Genomic DNA, 19,395 nt, shown 5'->3' with positions numbered 1-19,395 from the left:
TCTGTGCACCACAAATCAAGTAAACAGTGGAATCTACTGTGACCTGAGAGTGGGAGACATCACTGAAACCATCAAACAGCTTTTGCCTCGGCCTAAGGTGGCAAAATACCCACTGATGGGCCCAGGGCTCAGGCTCATATCTGGCATGTGGGGGAGCACATGACTGTTGCTAGAAGATAAAATGGGGCTTGCTCATAGTGTGGTAGGAGAGCCCATTCCTTGAGAGTCCACCCACCAGAGAGTATCGTGGTCTGCTCAGTTACACACAAAGAACCAGAGCGACCTGGGACTGAAGAGGGCAGGGAAGTTTGGGCACAAATAGTTCCCTTGACATAATACAGAAGGAATTATCTCTTACACCTGGCTGTAAGTAGCAGGCAGTTGTGGTTTTAAGGCTGCTGCCAACCATATATATGTTAACATAAATGGTCTGCATCTCCAGGGAAACCACTGGGAAGTACACAGGGTGCAATCAGTTTGCTTGGCCAAGTTTCTCCTGTCATGAAGGCGTTGCCAGACAGTGATGGGAGCTGTGTAGGAGGCAATCAGTCTCCTCTTCCTTCCTCCTGCCCTCTCTGCTGCAGGCTGTGGGTTAGGGCTCCCAGCTTTGTCCTGTGAGGGATCAGGTGCCCCACCATGCCCTGAGTCTCCACCAGGCTGGTACCACACTGAAGGTGCCGGGGAGCTACTGTGCATGGTGTCACCTGAAGGAGCTGTTGTGTATCTAGTGAGGCCTTTTTAAAAGCATCTTATGAAACTTTGTGAAGAATGGTTTGCTCTTCAGTCCTGCCCAAAGCACACAGAGGGTTTGCTCTTCAGTCCTGCCCAAAGCACACAGAGGGTAAGCTGCTTTTTCCAAATAGTTTAGACTGAATTTGCTGGGGGCCAGCTGATTCTGCTAGTGCTACATTTTATGGGACTTGTCTAGAATGGAGCCAGCTCCTCTTTTCTATCTGGCAGCTACTTGCATTTTGACAGAGTGGTGCCATTTGTCCCTTTAAACAATCCAATGGTTACTCCTTTCGCCTTTCCCTGGTGGAGTTGTAAATGCATAGTCTCTACCTGTGGCAACAGCCAGACTGTTTGCTCATCAGGCTTGTCTCCACCTTTTCCCATGCCCACAGCTTCTTGCAAAAAGAAGAGTTGCAAGTTATGGTATTCCAAACAGAGGTTTGTACAAAAAGCAGGGATCTGCATGGATAATATAACACACAGTGCATGTGCAATTCCACAGGGAAGGTGTGTTGCAAATTCATGGCGTGTTCAGACAGCCTCAACAAGTTCAAGAATAAATTTCATGTCTAATGTGAAAACAGCAGCAGCTTGCCAAGCACCCACCACATATGAATCTTTTTTTTTTTTTTTTTTAAGTAAGGCTATCCCTGGGATTATGGTAGGAAGAAAGGATCCAGAATAACTCAGTAGCTGTGCAATACTCAGTCACTTGGACCAAACAGAAGGTGACAGCTGCCTAGGGCAAAGGTTTCTGCTGCCAGAGCTTTCACAGCGGTCACTAGATTATGTTCCTCAGACTTTGGTGCATAACTTGGAAATAATGAGGTCAGTTTGTTTTGTTGCTTTGTTTTTTCTGGCATACAAGTGGCCTGTTTTATAAAGTTCAAATGTACAACTAATAAGCAAATAGTCAACCACAAATGCCACAGACTACAATGTTTTTATGCCAGACTAGCAAATGTAAACAGATTACATGACATATTAACTAAACACAAAAGAACAATTCAGTGCTGTCAGTGGATTTAAATTACCAAAATATAGATATGTATGTTCTATTCAGGATGCCTTGGCAAAGTATTACTGGCTTTTGACCCCTGTTAAGCCCAGCAAGACAGTATTAAAGCAGCTTCTTCATTGACTCATATAAGCCCATATTCCAGTGCAGCTTTTCTTTTTTCCAGCATCTGAGTCTAGCGCCTAAAGCTGGAGGAGGATTCATCCCAGAGTGCACAGGTTGTGTAATAACAAGCTTCTGACCTGGAATTTCAGCTTTAAGCATATCCTAAACACCTGGGCTCTCATGCACTGTCTCAAGGCAACACCAGGCAGTGTTTTGCAGCTCTTGGTTTTGTCAGGGGACCACAGGGTATTAATAGCTAGTCTTGTGCTTTGGAGAACAATCATACAGCCTGATTGAGGCTTTCGTATTGCTGTTTCCTCTGCTTCTCTCTGACTTGGGGTTATCCTCTTTAAAATGATTTAGGGATGCTAAAAGGTTATAAATTGATTGAATGCAGCACATTACAATATTGTTCATAATTGATATTATTTAAGGGGATACTGAACTGTTGCTGACAAGGCCTGACATTGCTGTCTGTGCTGACCAGTAGGTATTGACATTTTCCACTTGTCTCACTTCCATGCATTAGCAGGATTCCACTAAAGAGAAACCCCAAACTCTGCAAACCACTTCTGCTTCTGAGACTGCTGGCAATTAGGGATCCTCAGCGTTACAACTGCAGATGTGCAGATGTTCTTTACAACACATATTTTGAGCCAGATACTTTCTGTTCCCCAGGCTGTGAGCGGACAGGGAGCCAGTTCCTTCCATCTCCTTCTGCTGCTCCAGCCATGAAGCAGCTCTGCTCTGCCTCTCCCCCATGCAAGGGGCTTTCTGCTGCTCAGTGGAGACAGCAGCAGCTCCATGCCGGCTGCCTTTCTGTCGGGAGGCTGCATGCAGCTTGTGTAAGGGCTTATATAACTCTTTTAATGTCAGGACTCCAGTTTTGCGTCTGCCTGCAGAAAACTCCTCCTTTTGTACGTAGGTCGAGGCACAGAGCAGAGGCAGCTCCGGGCTCAGCCAGCAGCAGGCGAGGCAGATCTGCCTGCTTGGATAACCGGAGTGCAGGGCAGGGGGCAGCATAGCCGGGGCAGGTGGTATGTCCTGGCTTTGGGCAGCTGGGGGAAGTGCAGGGATTTGCTTGTTAGAGGCTTCCCTGTGCTGCAGATAATGCTGGGTAGGAAGGTGAGGTTTGGATTGATTACTGGCAGCTTTGAGCCACTAAATTCATGTGGGAATACATGGCAAGGCAGAGCAGCAGAAACCTCTGAGGTGTCACTCATCAAGATGCTGGAATCCATCCAGGAGAGGTGATAATATTTGCATATCAGGAGAGCCGTCGGCTGACATGCTAATGCCTCTGTCCTGGGAGCACATGGAAGTTTCTGCCACACATTGTGAAACCATGCACGGTCACAACATTTGGAGAAGAGATGTTACATTCCAGCCAGTTAGTTACTTGCCCCAAAGGAACCTGAGTAACAGGGTGTTGACTTGGAAAATTCCCATCCGACCAGTCTAACCAGGCACGGGGCTCCCATGGCTGCAAGGTGCTACAGCTGAGAAGCAGGACAACCACATTCCCATGATCTGCTTCATCCCTAAGCCCCCTGCCCCACAGCTCTTCTGGGAGCCCCGTGCCTCTTTCCTCTGAGCTGGGGAGGCTTGAAATTCTTTTCTGTGATACAGCCGTTTTTGCTGGCCCTCCTCGCAAATCTGAGCACTCCATGGGTGAAAAGGTGCGTGACAACAGCAGGAACACCTGGCTGGGAGAGAGGAGTGAAGCTAGGACTGGATTCCTGCCTGATCCTGGTGGGGCCTGATCCTTGTTTTTGATTTTCTCTCTCCCAGTGGCCCTGCCCAGAAGATTGTTCACTCCCTCACCCCAGTGTCACCAGTTGTTCGTTGCTTGCTGTCTTTACAACTCCCAAAATGCAGTGACTCATCTTCTCAAACATGCCTTGCCTCTGCTCATTAATATGCATCGAGTACTTCACCTTTTCCTTCTTTGTCATTATTACCACTTTCTTCCAACACACCATTTATTAAACATATTTTTTTCCTCTGAGCTTTTCTAAATAAATTCTTTTCCCCTTCTCTGTTTAGGTTAAGGATGTAGGAGAAATGGAGGTTCTTACTCTTCTCCTGAATGGGATGTAATGGGATCCTGAATTGGATCTGTTTAATGATCTTTATGCAGGTATTGAAGCATTATCTGTCTTGTTGACCACAGAAGGGTTTTCTTCTGTGGCAAAAGCAATCTAATCATTCTCAGCCCTATGTTTTTCAGGCCAGGTTTGTCAGGAAGGGCTGTAACAAGGCATGCACTTCTTCAGCTAGATCCAGCTGCTTCATGGTCTGTACAGGGCTGTTGGTGTCCACACATAATCCAGGCTACTGACCCATGTGTGGGACCTGCATGCCAGGGGAAACAGCCCAGAAACAGTCTGCTCCACATGCTGCAGCAACCATGGGTAGCAAAGCTGTAGAGACCAGACAAACCACTTCTTATTCTCTCTGCACAGAGAAAATAAATGTTCATGCTTTCCCCCAGACAGCTCCTCCGATTTGCAGGGCCAACAGGGTAAATGCACATCTTGCACATGAAGTAAGGGAAGCTGGTTTCTTCTGAGAGCTTTACTGGAGGGACATGCACAAGGGAAAACTCAGCAGGTGAAACATACTGAAAGAGGAGAGTGGAAAGGATGCCTCATTATCCATTGGGGTCCACTCTGCTCACCCTGTATGGTTCAGGTTTCCCACCCTCTTATATTCTGAGCAAGGAGAGCTGAGTTTTTCCTATTCAATTTACCCCATAATATTTCACTTATAGAGAAATACATTAAAATTATACTTAGCAAGAGTGAAGTGTTGGAGAGGTCTGGCCACATGGTCACATCCTTGAACTGCAGTGGGCTGCTGCTGTCACCTTTGTCCATAAAGGACCCTATGTCAAAAACTGTGTTTCTGTGGCCTGTCTGGCCTGGCTTTGGGGTCTCTGCTTTGCCTTGTGCTGGAGCAGCCCTTCCTCAGCACGCTAGGTTTTTGCAGTTATTTTGGGGATGCTGCAGACATGCTACCTAATGACTCTGTTAGCAGTGCACAGATAAAACCTTTCACAGAAATGGCTGTTCTTGCAGAATACTGGACTGTCCACACTTCCTGGCAGCAAGACTGGAGTTGTTTTACTAATGTCATAATCCATGTCAATCCACATCAGTTCTTAAACCATGGCATTTACATTAAAAACATGCCAAGCATACTTTCGGAGGGACATAATAATAACGTTGTTTACATAATAAACTAAAAAAAAAAAAAAGAAAAAAAAGAAAAAAAAAAGAGAGCCAAAAACAGCCAAGCAAGCCTGGTGAAACAAGTCACCATATGGATAATGTAAATGGCAGCAGGAGCAGCTAGACACTGCCCTGCAAGAGGTGCTGGCCTTGTGTTTGCAGGCGCAGTAAGCCAGTGTGAGGACACTGAAGTGACATCCAGACTGAGTGTCTTTATGGGAATGCTCTCGGGCAGCCAGCTGTTGCCAGGGCCAGGCTGAGAGTGGCCATGCAAACATGGTGGAGTGGCACAAGCACCGCAACAGGGAGCTGCAGGAATTCAGCACGTGTAGCAGGCCTCGCAGGGAGTTTTTCTCGACTGCGAGCTCCTGGGCAGGGGTGTGTCTTTTCTGTACAGGCTGGTGGCACCACGCTCGGCAGGGTGCACGGCATGGTGGGGCAGGGACGAGCCAAGCGCCACATCTGCCTTTATAAATGGACATAGAGCAGGTGGACATGAGCATTCCAGAAGGAAACAAAGCACTCTACAGATATCCAGCGATGCCCAGCAGGCTGCAGCACGGGCGCCCTCGGGCGCTGATGGCGGGACTGCCGGGAGGTGCCCGTCCCAGCCTCCCCGGGGATCCCACCGGCGGGCTGGAGCACGCAGCGTGCCGCGGCCATTCTGCAGCCAGGACACAACAACCCGGAGCTCCACGCCCGTGTCGCGGGGGCTGGCGGCTGCTCTCCGCCGCAGCCGTCCGGCCTCGGGCGAGCGGCATGCACCGGGCCGGCAGCTCCGCGGGCCCGGCCGGTCACTCCCCGCCTCCCGGGGGCGGTGACGGCGGCGGGGCGGAGCGCCGGGCGCACCTGGGCGACACCGCCCGCCCGCTCCGCCCCAGCCGCGGCCGCGGGGACGCGGGCGCTTCTCCGCTCCCGGGGCGCCGGGTCCGGCCGCGCCCCCGAGCCGCGGCGGCGTCCGCAGCCGGAGCGCCGCCTCCCCGCTGGTGGGGACAGCAGCGGGCTCCGGGAGGGAGGAGGAGGAGGAAGGAGAGGCGGCGGGCGGGCTCCGCGGCGCGGCCTCCGCGCCCTCCCCGTGCGGATCGCGGCCCCGCCTGCGCCCGCTCCCCGCCGGCTGGGCGCTGCGCTCCCGCGGCGCGATGTCGGCGCGGCGGCGGCGGAGGGCGGCTGCCGAGCAGGAGGAGGAGGAGGAGGAGGAAGACGAGGAGGAGGTGGCGGAGGCGGGTAGCGACAAGGTGAGGACTCGCGGGGGCGGTGGCTTTTGGGGCAGGGGGCAGCGCCGCCTCCCCCCGCGGGCCCGGACCGCGCCGCGCGTGGAGCTCCGCGCTGCGCGCCGGCCTCGGCATCAGCGACCCTCCCGGTGCCTCTGGCCGCGCTCCCGGCTGGAGAGAGTGGGGAGAGGGCCAGGTGCCAAGTTAGGGGTTATGGGCCCACGCATGTTTTACCCCACTGCCGTTCCCCCGTGGCGAGACCGAAATGGGAGCGGCCGGGTTCTCTCCGGGCCCGCAGCGAAAGCTCAGCGCCGTAGCTGCGTGTCGTAGCTCACCTCTGGAGGAGGGAGCTGATGGCGTGCTGTAACCCCAGCCGCCTGCTGAGCACCACCCGGCTGCTCCCTCACAGCCCTCACTGCCCCCAGCCCGGTGGGATGGGGAGGAGAGTTGGGGGAAAAGGTCAAACCCGCAGGTTGAGGTAAGAACAGTTTAACATTTGAAATAAAATAGTGATATTAATGAAAAGGGAGATAACAAAAAAGCTTATAAAACCCAAGGAAGTCCAAGTAGTGCACGATACAATTGCTTCACCACCTGCCCAACAAGGGGCAGCAGCTGGCCTCTCTCAGCCAATACCCCCCAGCAGAGCCTTTGGCCAGTTCAGATCAATTGTTCTGGCCATGCTCCCTCCTGGCTTCTTGTGCACCCTCTCACTGGCAGAACATGGGAAACAGAAAAGTCCTTGACTTGGGCTAAGCACTGCTCAGCAAAGCCAACACATCTGTGTGTTATCAATGTTATTTTCCTACTAAATCCAAAACACAGCACAGTACCAACTACTAGGAAGAAAATTAACTGCATCTCAGATGAAACTGGGACACTGGACCAGGCAAACAGCATGCTTCAGTGTGGTTGGGCCAGTCCAGTAGCACGGAAACTAACTTGGAACAGTGATCTGCTCCATTTAAAGGCTGTGTCAGCATTTCCCCAGCAACTCTTTCTGTTTTATGGCCTGCTAAGTGATAGGCATTCAACTCTGGCCGGGAAAGGACTTACAGTATGACATTTCTGCTAAGGCAAGAGGTTTTCAAAATACTAAGTCTATGCATCAGGTTCATTACAGTGGCAAAACAGCCACCGTGCTGTTCTTTTGTTTGCAGTGGAGTTAAGGCTTATCTCTACAAAAGCTCAGCACATCACCACATCACAGTTGCTAATTGTCTGAATAAAATGAAAGAGAAGATCTCATTTGGGTAACTGGAATTAAAGAAAAAAAAGCTTTCTGATTGCTAAATTAAGGTAGCAATACATGCATGTTTACTTGAATCAGTAACTGCTTAAACTTGCATGGATGTTGATGTTGCAGAGTGTGTAGTCTGCCTTAGGCATTGTGGCAAGGAACTGGAAAGTGAAACTCAATACTTCTTATTCCATGCTTTGGTTGCTTTAACTCAAAGCCAATGAGCTTGCAAATTTGTAGTGCTGTGCTGCATCGAGGGCTGTGATCACAATAAAGTAGTGTTTAGACTATAGCTGTGCACAGAGTATTTCTCTGTAGATGAGAACTAACTTTTAAACATAATTTTTCATCACCGTGTGCTCCAAAAGCTGTTTTTCTGTGGGGATGCTCTGGTTTGCTTTGTTTTGCAGAGTAAGTTTGTTTCTGAGGTGTGCAGTGAGCTGCATTCAAAGAATTCTCACCCTTCAAAGCCTCTGCTACCCAGACCTCAAAAGGGTGCCCCTAAAACTTGCAAATGTTGCTCTTGGTTTACCTGTGTGACTTTCAGAGGGGAAAATGCTCTTCTTGCCTATAGGGCTACTGTGGTTTTACTTTAGCTGCTTGACAGCCTAGTGTTTCATCCTGGTTTGGGTGATGTTGAGCAGACAGGAGGCTGGTGCTGTGTATGCAGCCAGGATGCTGGTTACAGGAGATAAATTTCAATGTGCATACATTTGTGTTGATCACTTGAACAACAGGTAAGGTAAGCCTTTTCCATTGCACAAGAGACTTTTGCACAGATTATTTGTGGGACCCTCTGTGTTCTCACTGGAGTTGTTCAACCTATCTGCAATGTGCCCAGCACCAGTGACCCTCATCATGGCTCACAAGTGACAGCAAGGATTGATTTTGCATATTTAGCTGCCTTTAGTGCCATTGGTAACTGTAGAGACAAACCAGTATTTTGTACTGCGGTTTCAATCAATGGGTCACCATTTGGGACTCTGTTTTGACTATGAGCACACAGGTAGTGTCTGCTGTAGGTGATTTGACGAGCAGCATCTGGATTCACAGGTGTCACATTATGCACCTTCCTAGATGGTTATCTTTATGCTCTATCTCTTGCCTGGCCCTCACAACAAGTGGATACTTTTATTGTCCTTTGCTATTTTGAGATGACCTATTTGATGTGGTAATCCTGTGTTTGGACTCAAAACTGGTTCTTTGGTTGATAACTACTAAGAATGGCCACAATGCAGTGGGTTTGCACTGTTTTCTAGTATGCAGCTCAGAAACATCACTCTCTTCCTCACTTGTGATGAAGGAGAAAACTTGCATCTTTTGGATGGTATGTGCTTTGTGCTTCTTCTGCTCTTCTTGGCCCAGTTCAAGACTTCCAGATATATAAAGGTGACATGCTTTAAAGCACCGTTTTTCCCCAACTAGACAAGTCCTCCGTGTTTGTTGAAGAACTCCAGAAACACTAAATATGTCTGAAGGTTTTCTGTATCCTACCCTGACTCCTGTTTTCAGTGTGCTGTTACTTTTCATGTTACATTTACTATGTCCATGGATGCTCATTTCCTACTGAATTTGAGTGAAGTTGTTGGGGGGTTTTCTCCTCATTTGCATGACTTCATATCACTAATTGGAAACAACTGCTAGCTATTTCTACATCCCTATAATTTCAAAGAAAAATTAAATTCCTTGGTTTTGTATGAAGGAATGTGATATGCCCTTTGTGAAGCTTCTTGAAGTTCCCAAGCTCTGCAAGTCTCAGTGTCTCCAGTTGCTCATTAGCTTGTTGAGCTGGCGATATTTTGCAAAATTTCTGTGAACATGCCTTTGCCCTGTAGGGCCCTGCAGTTTCACAAGTTTGTTTTTTCTTTGTGTTTTCCTGTGGCATGCAGGAGTGATTTTTTGGTTGTCACTTTCTTACTTCCTGCTGCTTGCCCTGGGTGCTCTTTCCCTAAGAATGTCTGGTCAAAGTGCCTTCATAAATACTCTGTGACCGTTGGGAGCAAACGGAATGACTTGGCATTCAGATACTTAATATGTATAAATCAGTTAAAGATTTACAGGCTGATCTGCATGTGTTCATGCTTCTTTTAAAATTTCAATAGTTTGCATTCTTTACTAAAAAGCAAGTGACAGTGCTTTCAAATGCTTAAAAAAAATTAGTGTATCCTGGAAGTAATCACACAATTGTTCCTCTTTGTACTCTACAGAGTTGTCAGAGTAGGGTGGGGAGGGGGAAGTGTGATTATATTGCACTGCTGGCTGTTAATTGTTTGTGACTACAAGAAGCTTGGAACCACTGAATGCTCTTTTTCTTGTGGTATGGAAAAAACTGTTTCTGTTCCATGGGACAGCCTTTCCAGGGCATCAGTTGCCAGATAAATTGCTCAGACCTGTGAAGGTCAGTTTGGCACTTGGGTCTTTGATATCCAAAACATCGCAAACCTGCTGGGACATAAATGGAATTCCTAATTGCAGTATGGCCCATGGTGGATCTGTCTGTCGTGGATCACTTAGTTACTTCATTTGCCTTACTTCTCTTGGAGTACCCCAAAAATGAATCAGGGAAGTCTGACCTCTATGCTTTCTGCTACAAGCATGGTAATAATAATAATAAGGGCAGACTATTTCCAAACCTCTGTTTTCTTGGAAATAGTAGTGAATTATTACTAATGCAGAGAGTGAAAGGTCTGAAGGTTTCAGTTGTGTGTGTGCAGGTCTCTCACCTATGTTTTTGCATATACCAGGCTTTAATGGTTTGGAAAAAAAGGTTTCATTATTCAGGATCTTCTGATACTTTGATATCTTGGCTTCAGATGAAGGTATCAAGGTACACCTAATTAAATACTTTACAATGTGTTCTAATGGAACTGTTGACTTCACAGTGAAACTTGTGAGAGAGAGTGCAGAAAGATCAAAGTCAGAGGAGAAAACTTACTTTGAGTAACGTTTTAGACTTATAAAATGACAACTAAATTCTTTTGCTCACTAATTTTTTCACATGAGTTGTCAGACAATGTCTTCATTTTCTCAATTACTCTTCATGGAGATGCTGCATTCTCAAAGAAGGACATATTTTCTGTCTACTTAGGAGTTCCTTATGGTGTCCTGGAAAAATGCAGCATAAGAGGAACATTGCAAGTGCATTTGTAACCAGAATAATTCTGCTACGTGGTTTGCTTGGCATGTATTAATTGTAGTGGAGGGCGTGTGGTGCAAAACAGCAATTCAGAAGTGTGTGGCCTTTTAGATGATGAAAGATGGAGGTGTCTATTTTCTTCTCCATGACACACGGCTGTATTTTGTGAGCTGTTGCGAAACAGCCGGCAAGCAGAAATCCACATGGAATCTTAATTTATGGCAAGATGTCACATGTTCAGAATTCCTGGTATGGAGACTCAGGCTCTCGACTGGTTGAGGTTCCTCCTTTGTATGGCCAACTATTTGTGGTCTTGTACAGAAGATTTAGCATAAGGATGAAACTCTTGTCTTTTGAAAATACCAAACTTTAACCATCTACCCATTACAGACACTTTGGATGTGAATCAAGCAGGAAGGAGTGGCACAATTTCTGCGTGTAAAGGGCTCTGTCACCTGCAGTTTGAAAACTCTAGGAAAAAATCCAAACACCTTGGATAAAACATTTAATTTGGAGTTGGGGTTGAAAAGTGTCCTAGGCACTTACAGTGGTTACACTGGACAGTACAACCTGTGCTGGTTTCAATTAACTTTTGGAAACTTTGTAAATACCTCCTCAGAGTATGAAACTCATGGACCTTCACAGGTCCTTGATGTTGCTGTGTACCAAGCTTGGCCAGATCTCAAATCTGAAGAGCAGGAGAAGGAAGGGCTGCTTGGGTTTGTTCTGAACTCCAAAACTGCTTATACAAGGTCAAGCTGCAGTAGCAAGGCTCTTGATTTTTTTTTTGTTGCTTTTTTTAGTGCTTTTATAGTGATTGACTTGGTGTTTCCTTCTATAATGATAGTTATTTGTGGCTATAAAGTGGAATGTTTGCAATCAATCACTTAATTTAGGAAATGATTAGCAAGAAAGTCTTGTCCCTCAGTGATGGGGTTCTAAGCACTTAATGATGCAGAAGACAATTAACTAGCTTTTAGTGAGCAACTTCCTCTTTGGCTCCTGATTTACAAATTAAGTACCTTATTCAGGAAATTGTTGTGGCTCTGATAGCGGTTAACTGGAAAATAAAGCTTTCATGGTAATTTTTGAGGTGTCTTACAAGGGAAGTTGAAGGTAGTTGAGGTGTTGATTTCCCCTGGTTATTGTAGCAATGTAAGGCAAAAAACAATGCACCAAGTTCTATGCAACTTGCAGGTTGCACCAGCCAAGCTCCCATGACTACTGAAAATCATGTAAGATAATGGCAGACTCCTTCTTCAGGGTGTTTAGATACTCTGAAAAAAGCCATGCACTTGTGAATTCAGATGTTGGAAGGAGCAAATTTAAAATATTGCTTATAATGAGTGATATTTGGATGTTAAAGATCAGAGGGACAAAACTAACCTTTTTTTCTTTTTTTAATTGTTTAAACACCAGTATGGAAATGTTTTCTGCAATACCAAAATGGAATTTAAAAGTTTGGGGATATTCTTAGTTCTGAGTGCTTAAAAGAGAGAACATCTCTGCCGTCTGCAAGCAGGGATTAATATTAAAGACGCTAAGTCATGGTCTTAGGGCCAGGATTACTGCCCGTCATCTGCGCAGTGAGTAGTGTCTCCTAGGACTGTACAGACAGCTTGCTGCACTCCAGAGCAGGTCACAGGAGTTGGAACATGGCTTTGGGAGAGAGCTGTGATCCCCTCAATTGCATCTATAGTTGATTTCCTAGGCTGTGGTACAATACTGTGAGAAAATCTCTGAATAACTGGTTTGCGAGTGTGGTCATTTTTTTATTTATTTATGTGCTTTTTCAGGTGTTCAACAGACTTTCTGAAGTCTGGACCAGAGCTTGTTTACTCTTTTTACTTGTATTAATTATAGGCAGAGTCTGCCTAACAATTATTCAGCTGTTGTGTTTCAAGGACTGGGGAAACACTGATCACTTTTTTTGAAAGAAATAAATGGTGTAGAATTGAGAATTTTATCTTGGGCACATGTATGGTACATGAAGTGAATGAGGAGAACCCAGGCCTAACATTAAAAAAGAGTGGATGTATCCACTTCCCTTGTGCATGTGTAGAGTGCCAGCTCCTTGTCTCAGGTTGTAAAAGGTCAAAACCACTTTCTAAGTGGAAAGGATGGTGTTTTGCCTCAGATCTGTGTCCCTGGAGAGCCTGGGGAGCATCCAAGGTTGGAGCCACCTGCAGCACCCTGGTCAGCTCCTGGCCCCTGGCCTCTGCCCAGCCCCGGGGTGTGGGCTCAGCTCTTGGCTTTGGGCAACTAGCTTTGGGAAACCTTATCTTCTGCTTCGTTTTGTTTGCAGGAGACAGGCACTGGGATAGAGGTTACACTGAAGTGCAGCTACAGGGAAGAGGCTATGGCAAATAAACAGAGTAACCATGGTTGAGGCTGAAGGCACCTAAATTCTGTGGTGTCTTGTAGTGGGGGCAAAACAGAAGATATATCTCTACTGGCTTAGAAAAAGTGACAAAACTACTCAGAGCAAGGGGAGAAAATAATATTAAGGAAAAGCACAAGTTTCTAATTAATGGAAATAATAAAGGACAAATATCTGAGAAGAGGAAGCTGGAAAGAGAGGGGGATGGAGAAATAGCATATAGTGGTGGAGAAGAAAGTTTTAAAGCACAGTTATTTAACAGTCCCCAGAATTGTTAAGAACTGATGAACTTGAGGCAGCAGGGCAGGCTGGAAGCTGTCTGGGATTGTAAGAAGGTGAGGCGAGTCAAGGAGGTCAGGAGGAAGTTCAGGTCTCAAGAGAGCCAGGCACTGAGCTAGAGATTGCTCTGTGCATTACTGCTGTGCCAGCACTGAGTGCAGCTCTTCAGCTCCCTGGAGCTGTGGTGTTTGGAACATTACAACAAGTGAAGTCACTCTCAGTGTTGGCTTGAACTGAGGAAAAAATAGTCCTGACAGTCTGCTCTGAGCGTTGGTGACAATTTGTACATTGTCACCAAAATATGTACTGCCTGTTTTGCATTTGGGTTAGACAAACTGTCTAGATGATGTCTTCCCTAGCAGTCTTCAGTGAATACTGAAGAAACAACTGTAGTGTTGCAGTCACACAGACAATTATTTTGAGTAATACTGCGTCTATGGGACACTTGGTCTCTTCACAGTTTGGTTTTGAAATGTTCTTTTCAAGCCTGAGGGTTCAAGCCCTACCATGTATAAAACTGTGCCACCAACCTCTTCTCATTGTATAAAAGAACTGTTTTTTCATGCATTAAGTTTTTTTTTTTTTTTTCCCTTAATGTGGCATTAAACCATCCCCTTATTCCATACAAGGGTACTTTGAGATGTAGGTGAGGGAATGTGTTAGGGGGTTGGGGTTTCTGTCCAACTCCTGTGTTCTATGTTAGATGTAGTGTTTCTGGAAACATATATGCTTGAAAAAGTGGTGCCTAGATTGTGAAGTGTATTGAGTACACCAAGTAATGTCACAACATCTGAATACAGGCCTTTTTTATAAACATTTACTGCCATATGTTAGTCTCCTACATCATCTACAGTTTCACTAGCACACCATCGTTTTCTTTCAGAAGGTAATGGAGATATTATCAGTTCCTAGTGTTTGAGTCTGAATACTATTTCCTGACACAATAGCTAATAATCTTTCATGTTGTATTGAGTTTTCTGATAGTTTTATTTATTGTTTTTTTGTGATAGGAAGTGGATTTGGAAGAAAGACTTCGAGAGCTGGACCTCAGAAGTGATTCAGATATTCCTGATGTTCCTCCACCAACAGATAGCACTCCAGAAATCCTAAAGAGGGCTTTGTCAGGCTTGTCTGCCAGGTATAGTGAAACAAAGAGCTCTCAAATTTAACAGCTGGTGGCTAAAATTCTTACAGATTATGTTGCAGTTTTAATTCTTACAAATTGTACTGCAGTTTTCAATTTCATGTGATAAACATGAAAATTCAAGGATATATTTTTACGGGATATGGTTGATTTATACTTTGATTGTAATATTTTTTGCATATGCCTATAAATTATGTGCTTTTCTAATTAAACACAGTACACATAAACATTTACTGAGGCTGAGCATTGCCCTAAAATGGGCTAAAGAATTTGAATATCAGAATGATTATTTCTGGAGGTTGTATTAAATTGATTTACTATATCCAAGACAGAGGGGATTGGTAATTGTTTATAAATGAAAAGATATGTAAATTCTCGAAGTGCAATTTGCTAGACTTTTTGACATTTCCACTTCTAAATAATTTTCTGTATAGTTAGATACATCATATCTAATATGGCCATACTTTTTAAAGCCGTGATTATTTTTTTTTACTGCTGTTTCTTTTAAAATCTAGGCTTCTACCTCCAGCCTCACAGGATGGCAAGCAAATGTGGGGGGATGTGTATGTGTATAGATACCCACATAATCATGTGGACCTGCATATGCATGAAGGCTGTCGGATAAATGTCCTTGCATAATTTTTGTGTAGTCTCTTTACAACACCTGATCAGTCAAACCCTTTTGGAGCAAGCAAGTTGCATTAAAATTTTTTCACTAATGCAATGAAAGAGCATTTAGGTGATGGCTACAAAAAACTACCTACTAAAATTGATATGGGTGCCATCTATACCTCATGCTCAATATAACAAACCAAGCAATATAGAATGTATATTTTAGATGCAACTTAGGTCTTGCAAGAGTCAAAAGAAGGATCACTAATCCAGACTATAATTAAAACCTTCCAAATCCTTGTAAAGAAACAGGTCTCCAGCAGATATCTCCAATAGCAGTGTGAAATGAGTTTTCTGCCTTGCTCATTTTGTAATCTGTTGTCTGTTTCTGTTATGTCCATGAGCTATAAGCAGATGTAATGTTTCTGGTTTTTAAAGGCCTGTTTCTAAACTGCACCAGCTGTGAGCAGAATGTGATATTCTCTACTGCCATCCCACTGCAAAGAGTGTCTAGTTTCAGAGTTCTCTCCTTATATTAAATGTGGAAGTCTTAGGTCTCCAAATCAGACTTGTTCCAAAGGGCATGGTGATACCTCAAGGCCTGCAACTGAGAGGTGCAGGTGAAACCTTTCCTGTTTCACGTGCTTGAAATTCTTTATTGGAGTGTTTGCACAGAGGTGTACAAAGGTGCTTTGAGTGAAAAATTTAAGTCTTGGTGCTCTGTGAATGCTAGAGTTGAAATTAGCTGCCAGTTTAGTAGCTAGCAGTCCCAGCAGAGCTGTTGTCATACATAATGTGCAACGAGTGAGTTGCACTGTATCTCTCAGGAATATGGTTTCTCTTTGTATTTGACCTTTAAAGAAATACTATCTATACCTTTCTAGCAGAGAGTTAGGATACAATAAACTTCTCAGATGGCTTCCTAAATTCTGGAGCTTCTTGTCTTACTGATGCTGTCTTTCCAGGGCTGTGCTTGCCAACACTCACAAGATATCGTGCGGTATTTTAACATTACTCTTAAGGAAGCTGAATTCTTCTGAAGGAGCTTTGCACACTGTGGTTATGCCACTAGGGCCAAGCTGCTACTGCCTATCCCACATCATAGAGCAACATAAAACCTGCTGTGATAAAGCCTCTTCTGCCTCTTCTGCCTCTTGTTCTCCTACTTAAGGCAAAACCAATTATTGGCTGTAGCTGCCATTAACCTGTCACTGAATCCCATCCTTGAAAATCAAATTAATGTAGTTGAAGTTGACATTAAAACTGGAGTGTAATTCATTGTTCCCTGAATCAGGTGTATCTCCTGATGCAGCAATGAAACACAAGACTGACACAAAGCAAATCACTGGAAAGAATGTATTTAGGCTCTAGTAGGGGGCTTTGTGTTTAGCAGTAACTTTTGATTAGTTGCTTCAGTGTGCATTTAGAGGAAATGGCCTCAAATTGTGCCAAAGGACATTTAGGTTGGATGTTACGAAAATTTAATTTGGGAAAAAGGTTTGGAATGAAACCTTTGGAGAGGTTTAATTTAGGAAAAAGGTCAAGCATTGGAGCAAACTACCTGGGGAACTGGTGCAATCACCATCCCTGGAGGTATTTAAAAGACATGTGGCTGTGGCAGTCAGAGACATTATTTGGTGGTGGGCTTGGCAGTGCTAAGCTAGCGGTTGGACTTGATCTTAGATATTTTTTCCAACTTAAATGATCCTGTGATTCTGTGGTAGCAGAAGTTTTTATTCCATTTTCCTGGGGTAGCCACTAACAGCTGCAAGGTCTACAAGGACAAAAGGGTACAGCTTGTTTGACCTATCATCCCCCATTGTTACATATTCTTCTGTCCTGGTTCCAGTGCTCACTAGAGCACAGGACTGCTTTCAATAGATAACCCTCTACTTGGCAAAAGAGCTACTTTTGTGCTATAAAAAACTGGTGATCTCTGGTTCAGAGGTTTTGTTGTGTGTCTTACTCCTCGAAGAACCATTTGCTTTTCACCTGGCAGCCTTTCTGTCATATGCAAGCCTTTACATGGCTGGGCCCCCATCAGTCTTGCCACTTATGTGATGCTGTTTGAGGGTCCTGACGTATTTTCACAGCAACTTCAATATGGGGTTGCACCAATTCATTGCAAATGACATTTGGCAGGGTTGAGGCAGCATGGAGGAAGAAGAAAGGTGCCTAACTTTAATTTCTTTTACTGTGCATCCTGTTTAGTTGGACAGCTGCTTGATTCTGTGTTTCTTGCTATGCGTTTGATTCAACACAAAAATTTCTGCTACTCCCACTGTTTCTAATAAAGTTTAATCTCTAGTTAGAAGAGGAAGTGGAATTTATTTTCGTTTATAACTGCTTGCTTTTTATATTTATTTTTTTTAATAGATGGAAAAATTGGTGGATCCGTGGAATTCTCACCCTAGCTATGATTTCTGGGTTTTTCCTGATTATATATCTGGGATCCTTTATGCTGATGCTTCTGGTAAGTTTATTTAAATGCATTCTTCTGTGTAAGAGTTACTGGATCTCTTCATTCATCATGCCTCAGACAGCTGAAAGGAAAATGCATGGAAAATTCAGAGCAATTTGTCTTTTATTTCTGTAAATATAAATACGATTCACAACTGGACCTTGTAGATTAAGGACTTCTTATATACTGTCATTTTTTTTAATATAAGTAGGAATTGAAGTTACTCCAAGAAGTTGAATTACTGTTGCCTTACTGAACTACTATCATACAGTTCGTTGACTAGTTTGTATCACCTACTGTTGCACATTGAGGTTTGTTTTAAAAAGTAGACAAACAAAAATCAGACCAAAACCAACCAAAGAAAAACCCCAGACTCTCCAACAACAGCAAAAATCTAAAAAAAACGATTGAGACAGGTGCAATTTTGAGGCTAAGGAAGGCAAGCAGCCCTGGTCTCCTGTCTGCAACTGGCACTGAAAAGCTCTCCTCAGATATGCTCCTTTAATTCCATATTTCTCTATGGGGCTTCATCATGGCCTTGGATTTATGTGTAGGTTGGAGTGAGATACTTTTACGAGGTACAGAGACATAATGCATTTTTAGGTCATGAAGTGAAATGCTGATGATTATAATAATAACAATAATCATAGTTATAATATTCTTCATACATGCTACATAGCAAGTCAGCCTTTACTGCTTCTTTGCATCATTTTAATAGCTGGTATTTTTATTGAGTAATGGTTTAACTATCTTTTCCAGTCATGGCAAGGAACAGGCAGGCATGTAGCTTTTAATGCACAGAAATTGATCCTTCTAGGTAACTGCTTCAATTTTTGACTCTAAGTTTGTTTAACTGTCAAAATGTGATTTTACTTTTTTCTTGGCCTCCCGTGAGGCAATTTTTGGATTGTGTTCCTAGCAACATTTAGTTTGGGAAATAACTTTAAAATCATTGAGTTGAACTGTTAATTCAGCATTGCCAAGTCCACCACTAAACCATGTTCCCAAGTTCCACATGTACACATCCTGTAAATATCTGCAGGGATGGTGACCCAACCACTGCCCTGGACAGCATCTTGCAATGCTTAACAGCCCTTCTGGTGAAGAAATTTTTCTTAATATCCAATCTAAACCCCAGCTCCCATCTAAATTAAGGCCATTTTCTTTCACTTCTTACTTAGGAGAAGAGACCAACCCCTGTCCCTGTCTCCCAGTTCAGGGGACTGGGTACCCAGAAAACAACTGGTCTTACCATTGGAGACTGAGGCAAAGAAAGCAATAAGTACCTCAGCCTTTTCCTCGTTCTTTGCACTATGTTTCCCCTTGCATCCAACAAAGGATGGAGCTTCTCCTGAGAAGGTCTCCTGAGTCCTTCTTTTGCTTCTGATGTATTTGTAGAGGTGGTTTTTATTGTCTTTTATGGCAGTAGCCGGATTAAGTTCTCATTGGGCTTTGCCCTTTCTACTTTTCTTCCTGCATAACCTCACAACATCCTTGTAGTCATTCTGAGTCACCTGCCTCTTCTTCCAAAGGTCATAAAATCTAGTGTCTTGCGGGACTGGAATGCTGTTTCACCAGCATTATGGTCTGCATTACAGTTTCTACAGCTGAATTAGTCCAGTTTGTATTTCCTGTTTTCAGATGAATGGCATAACAAGCTAATTCATTGTCTTGTTCATGGAGGATTTTCTTTTTTGTGTGTGAAGAAATAACAAAAAAGCCCTTTTAAAGGGTAGGTTGCTGTAAAGAGGTGGTTTTTTTGTTTTGTTTTTTTTTCCCACAATCCTTCCTTTAGTAGTCTGTTACATTTGAGAATGATGATTATGAGCAAAAAGGAACTAATG

The 19,395-nt window shown here is 44.2% G+C and overlaps 1 protein-coding gene across 1 annotated transcript in view; it reads left to right on the top strand.

Annotated features, from left to right (window-relative positions):
• Positions 1-5,967: 5,967 nt before the first annotated feature.
• The window catches only part of CDS1 (CDP-diacylglycerol synthase 1), a 29,616-nt gene continuing 16,188 nt past the window's right edge, over positions 5,968-19,395 (top strand). Inside the window, exons 1-3 of the mRNA XM_085058253.1 lie at positions 5,968-6,323; positions 14,345-14,472; positions 17,467-17,563. Of these exons, the coding sequence (XP_084914379.1) occupies positions 6,228-6,323; positions 14,345-14,472; positions 17,467-17,563 (321 nt within the window). The 5' untranslated portion in view covers positions 5,968-6,227. The remainder of the gene's footprint in view (positions 6,324-14,344; positions 14,473-17,466; positions 17,564-19,395) is intronic.

This window comes from Lichenostomus cassidix, chromosome 4, assembly GCF_008360975.1.
Source record: "Lichenostomus cassidix isolate B80296 chromosome 4, HeHo_3.0, whole genome shotgun sequence".
Lineage (NCBI taxonomy): Eukaryota > Metazoa > Chordata > Aves > Passeriformes > Meliphagidae > Lichenostomus > Lichenostomus cassidix.
The sequence above is the reverse complement of the archived record's forward strand: the minus strand, read 5'-3'. Positions and strand labels throughout refer to the sequence as shown.